This window comes from Monodon monoceros, unplaced genomic scaffold (genome assembly GCF_005190385.1).
Source record: "Monodon monoceros isolate NGI ecotype Baffin Bay Population unplaced genomic scaffold, NGI_Narwhal_1 Super_Scaffold_22, whole genome shotgun sequence".
Lineage (NCBI taxonomy): Eukaryota > Metazoa > Chordata > Mammalia > Artiodactyla > Monodontidae > Monodon > Monodon monoceros.
In genome coordinates this window covers 85630914-85636543 of record NW_021703779.1, presented here as the reverse complement: position 1 = coordinate 85636543, position 5630 = coordinate 85630914, and the positions used below count along the sequence as shown (strand labels likewise).

The window sequence follows — 5630 nt, the reverse complement described above, 5'->3', positions numbered from 1 at the left end:
GGAAAGACAACTTCATCGAGGGAAGGATTCCTCTGCATCAGGCACTGTGCTGCCTGCTTCACAGGTGCTGTCTCCTTTAGTCCTCCCAACAGTCCTGCTTAATTCCACCCTCCACCCCATTCCCCTGCCCCCGCCCCGCCCCCAGCCCCTTCTGGAAGCTTATCCTGAACCCTGCAGCCCATCTCTTCCACTGCCTCCTGTGGGCACTGCTAGGCGGACATTCTTCAGGAGCAAACGCCCCAGTTAGTTAGCACTGATCACGTATTTTGGGCTTCCTCTTCACGCAGACTATAAACTCAAAGACAAGTACCATGTTCTCGTTTTTGCCAGCTAAAGCACACAGCTTTATTGGTGATACATAAAAATGCAGACTTGGTGGATGAGGCTGAGTCAGTACAACTCATAGAAGGGGAGTGTACATTTTTTGCTGAATAGGTTTACCATCCATAGGCTCGTGAAGAAAAGAGAGTAAATGAAAAAGAATTCAACCTACGCAGCAACCAATGCATTTTCGGCACAAGCTCCCATATGGGTCTGGTCTCCACAAGACGGTCCAGCTTAGACAGGGAGACCACCACAGGCAAGGCATCCCTTGTCGGGCTAGAAAATGTTGTCCTTTCACCACACAGCTGAAATGATCCCTTTACCACAGGAAGAAGGCCGCAAGGGAGCAATTTACAATGCGCACTGCCTGCAGACTGCAAAACCAAGAGGTTACTCAAAGCTCTGTGGGAACCCCTGCCTGGCCAACAAGAGAGTGGTCCTGGATTTAGCAAGTGTAACTTTCACCCAGAGATATGGCTGTTGGCTAAGGCTGGATCTTCAATAGCACCCACTGCAGAGTCTTTGATTGAGAACACAAGTGTGTGGTTCACTGATCGGGTTTTGGTTCGGGGTGGATCAGTCCCATCCTGTTGGAGGGGGCCATTTAAGAGGCCGGGATTTCTGGGAGAAGCTGTCTGTTTGCGTTCCTGATAAAGAGGGACAGGAAGGAGAGCAACATCTGGGCTCCCAGCAACTCCCCCGCCAAGACTGGCTTTTCAGACAAACCCATCAAGGGTTTCACAACGTGCCCCTCAGCACATTCACTTCCCTCTGGTATCAAAGGAAACTTCAAGTCTGAAACGGACTTGGCAAGCATGTTATTAATAACTGTCATGATTATTAACAAATTTAATCCGGCCTGCTGCAGAAATGAGTTGCAGCAAAGTGACACAGTCTCCCGACACACTTCGTTGATGTACATCTTAATCTGGCCCTGATTTTCAACACTGGCTTTCAAGTTATCCAGGGCACAGAAAGCCTCAACAGCAGGGTCGGGAATAGGGATCGTGTTTCCAGCAATGGAGAGGCTGGCCAAATGACTACTGATATCGTGGCTAAATGAAAAACCAGTGTCCCTGGGCTGAGCTAACAACACTTTTCCCTGAATGAAAGGGCACTTGGAGAGGCCAAGAACACAACTGAAATTTTCATTATCTTAAGCATCACTAAAAAAAAGTCCTCATTTTCATTAGTGAAAGAGTGATTTTTCTTCATTCAGACTATTTCCTCTTTGAGAGGCCCTAGGTTCCTACTGCCCATATCTCATGTCAACCTCATCCCCAGGACTTGGCTTTTCCTGGATCTTTGAGTAAAGACCAGACCCCTTACCCATCCTTATCCATATGAAGTTCCCTACAATCCTGGTTGTTTCTCACTGTGGTTATATCCTCTTCTGATTATTGGATGAACACTGTAGCAACTTCTAGCCCTGACCTCCAGAACTGCTTTCACTAAATCGGCATTTCGAGCACACTCTATATCTGTGAGAAGTCACAGGAGGTTCTCAGTCTTTTAAAAGCTATCTAATTGTAGTGTTCTAGGTAGGAGACTGTTAGACGTTCTTTTCCTGGACACAAATTGCACTAACTGCCATCTGACAGGAAACTAGTGGAAATGCAAATACATAGAGCTTTCATATGAGTTTCCATAGATATACATGTCAATACTCAGGATACAAGGGTATCAGTATCTCCCTTTCCTGAGTTAGGGTCTTAACTTTCGAACGTTTCTCCTCTGGTATTTATCTCCCTTAAGCTCATTCCCACTGTTTCCTCAGAGGTACAGCATTTAACTTTTCCAGCACCCAAGTAAGAGGAGAGGAGAACAAAGACAAGGAGAGGTAGCTGAGTTGCCTCTAGACCCTGCATTTTGACTCCAACCTCCCTCCCCATCCCTGTCTCCAAGAGATAACAATGTGTAGAGCAATTTCCTTCTTCCTTTGCCTAGATTTATGTCTACTTGTAGACACAGAAGAAAGGAGACTGGTAGATGTACAGTCACATATGTGTCCTCTCTCCAGAGTGAGAAGTCTGGCTTTCAAATGTCTCCCATTTAGGTCTTAGGCACAGCCCCTACCCTGCCCTCCAGACCCTTTCATCACCCCATCCTTCCCCCACAAATGCCCACCTTTTCCATTCCTCTGCGCCCCAGTCACTCTCTTGACCTCGGTTTCTTCCATCAAATGACCACTTTTCTGTTCTACCCGTCATTTCTGCTCTATAAACACTGCTTCCCCAGAGCCTAAAAGGATTGGGGTTAAGTAATGCTTTTCTGAAGGCAGGATAGTGAAAGAACAGGTTCTGGTTTTGGGCTTGCCTCTACCGCCACCTTGTGACCGGCCCAGGCCCCACGTTTCCTTGAAAGAACTCACTTCGGTTTCTACTAAACATCCTGTATGTAATGGGTTTCCTCTTCCTTTCCTTTGGGTTGTGCTGCCCCCTACAGACAGACAAGCTAACCAACAGATAAAGGTCTGTGAACATTTCGTGCAGGGTGTTAGGCCACAGTTCCTACCTTTTACTGATTCAAGACTGTCAAACGGTCCCCACCTCTCACTCCCAGATCCCAGCATCAGCTCTCCCCCCGACCTCATGCACCATTTAGAGAACTAAAATGAGCTGGTGGATAGCCGGAGGGTGTGGGGAAAGCTGACTCTGCCCCTTCAGGTCTCTGCTACCTAACTCCACCGCGACCCCAAGACTCCCCAGGCAATGCTCACTCTCACACCAACCTGAACACAATCAGAGAAGTTTCTTCCTTCTTCACTTGGCTACAAACACATCTCCCTGATATCAACAGGAAGCTGATGGCCGGACCAAAAAGACCACCTCTCCACAATTCTTGGTCACCTGAGATACGTCACCAATGAGCCATGGTCCCCAAGTTTCTCTCCTACCAGTAGTGATGCAAGAGTATGCCCGCCCCTCTCCTTTCCCCCGCAGCACACCAGACCTGTCACTCATTTTTTCTTTGCCAATCCTAGAGACCAAAAGATAAGGCATTTCCATTTTGTTGAAATTTGCCTTTCTCTAATTTCCAAGGAAGGAACCTATCTTCCCCTGGAGCAACTATTTCAGTTTATACTTCTTTATCTTCTCTTAGAATATAGGGCAACAGCCCATCTCTTCACTTCCCCTCCACTCAGCCGCTAATATCCATTATCTTTCTTGGACCCATGAGAAAGCACATTGCATGAAATAAGACATAGAGCAAGAGATAATTTAGATATTTATTGCCTCTGCTCATTTTCTTGGAAATACTGGCTTTTTATAAAGATTTGTACATGCTTTTATATGCATAAGGAGTGATGTTTGCCAAAATGTCGCCACTGGTTATTTCTGAGACATATATTTAAGGCATAATACATTCTAGGTATAGTGCCAACTGCTAAGGTCAATGGGACATGGAGATGAACAGACTTGTCTCTTAGTAAAGACCACCTGGTTTCTCAGACAGGCCCCCACAAGGCAGCATTTACCTTGCTGAGTTCACACACTCCAGGATCTAGATCTTCATTTTGTCTTCAGACTAAAAATATGCACAACTGGTGACCTTATGCACAACACAAATGCATACATATGTTCACCAAAAGACAAGAATAACAATATGCATAGTAGCACTGTTCATATTATCCCCAACCGGAAACAACTCAAATATCCATTAACAGTAGAATGGATAAATAAAATACAGTATATTCATAAATGTGGAGTATATTCATAAATGGCAATGAATACTGTATATGCAACAGTATGGATTAATCTCACAATGTTAGCTAAAATAAAAAAGAGACAAAAGGGGCTTCCCTGGTGGCGCAGTGGTTGAGAGTCCGCCTGCCGATGCAGGGGACATGGGTTCGTGCCCCGGTCCGGGAAGATCCCACATGCCGCGGAGCGGCTGGGCCTGTGAGCCATGGCCGCTGAGCCTGCGCGTCCGGAGCCTGTGCTCCCCAACGGGAGAGGCCACAACAGTGAGAGGCCTGCGTAACGCCAAAAAAAAAAAAAAAAAAAAAAAAGAGAAAAAAGAATACATGCTGTGTGACTTCCTTTACAGAAAGTTAAAAAAAAACACATAAAACTAATCCATGGTTTTAGAAGTCAGAATAGTGGTTACCCTTAGGATGCACTATTGACTAGATGGGCACATGGGGGAAGCTTCCAATGTGCTGTTCATGTTTTGTTCCTTACTCACTTTGTGAAAATTTATTGAGCTGAACACTTAGGATTTGTTCACTATTCTGTGTATATGGTATACTTCTACAAAGATTTACCAAAAGTTCTCAATAACGAGTTAGGGAAATGGGAGATGAGTAAAGGAAACCAATCCTCCTGCTGATCTAGAGAAGCTGGACAAAACATGGATTTTCATTTCCCTGAAGGCATTAGAGGGCTAACAAGATGGTGAAGAATACCTGGTTCAGAATAGGAGTGGGAAAAGTTGAGCTTAATGTTACGGCCACTTTTCCCAATGGCGCATATGCAGTTATTGAGGGAACTACTGAGAGGCTATGTAGAATTTTGGGTAGCCTTGGGGGACTAGGGAGACAGGTACTGGAATCCAAATCTTGCCAAGAGGTATACCCGGTAAACCCTAAAATCTTTGGATTGTGATGCTGAAAGAGCTGCGCCTCAGAGTTAGAGTGAAGGAGACGTAGACAGGCTTTTTTTTATTTTTTAACATCTTTATTAGAGTATAATTGCTTTACAATGGTGTGTTAGTTTCTGCTTTATAACAAAGTGAATCAGTTATACATATACATATATCCCCATATCTCTTCCCTCTTGCGACTCCTTCCCTACCACCCTCCCTATCCCACCCCTCTAGGTGGTCACAAAGCACCGAGCTGATCTCCCTGTGCTATGTGGCTGCTTCCCACTAGCTATCTATTTTACGTTTGGTAGTGTATATATGTCCATGCCACCTCTCACTTTGTCCCAGCTTACCCTTCCCCCTTCCCGTGTCCTCAAGTCCATTCTCTAGTAGGTCTACATCTTTATTCCCGTCTTGCCCCTAGGTTCTTCATGACCATAGGGTCTGTCATACAGAGTGAAGTAAGTCAGAAAGACAAAAACAAATACCATAAGCTAATACATATATATGGAATCTAAAAAAAAAAAAGGTCATGTAGACAGGCTTTTACAAGGACTTCAGTTTAACTTTAAGTAATCCCAACCACTGGAAATTGGATTAAGGTAATTCCAGAGTGCTAATGCCTCTAGGTGCCTTGCAGAGACAAATACAAATTCTCTTCAGAGAGAAACAATATCGGCCTCAAATTTTTTCTGAAGTTTCGTAAAATACTATATCTA

The 5630-nt window shown here is 44.8% G+C and overlaps 1 protein-coding gene across 1 annotated transcript; it reads right to left on the bottom strand.

Annotated features, from left to right (window-relative positions):
* Positions 1-322: 322 nt before the first annotated feature.
* Positions 323-1657, bottom strand: LOC114905850 (protein ARMCX6-like). Its single transcript, XM_029240207.1, has 2 exons — positions 1654-1657; positions 323-1479 (listed from the first exon to the last, which is right to left on the bottom strand). Exons 1-2 carry the CDS (start codon positions 1655-1657, stop codon positions 929-931), a joined length of 555 nt encoding a protein of 184 aa, XP_029096040.1. The 3' UTR covers positions 323-928.
* Positions 1658-5630: the final 3973 nt, after the last annotated feature.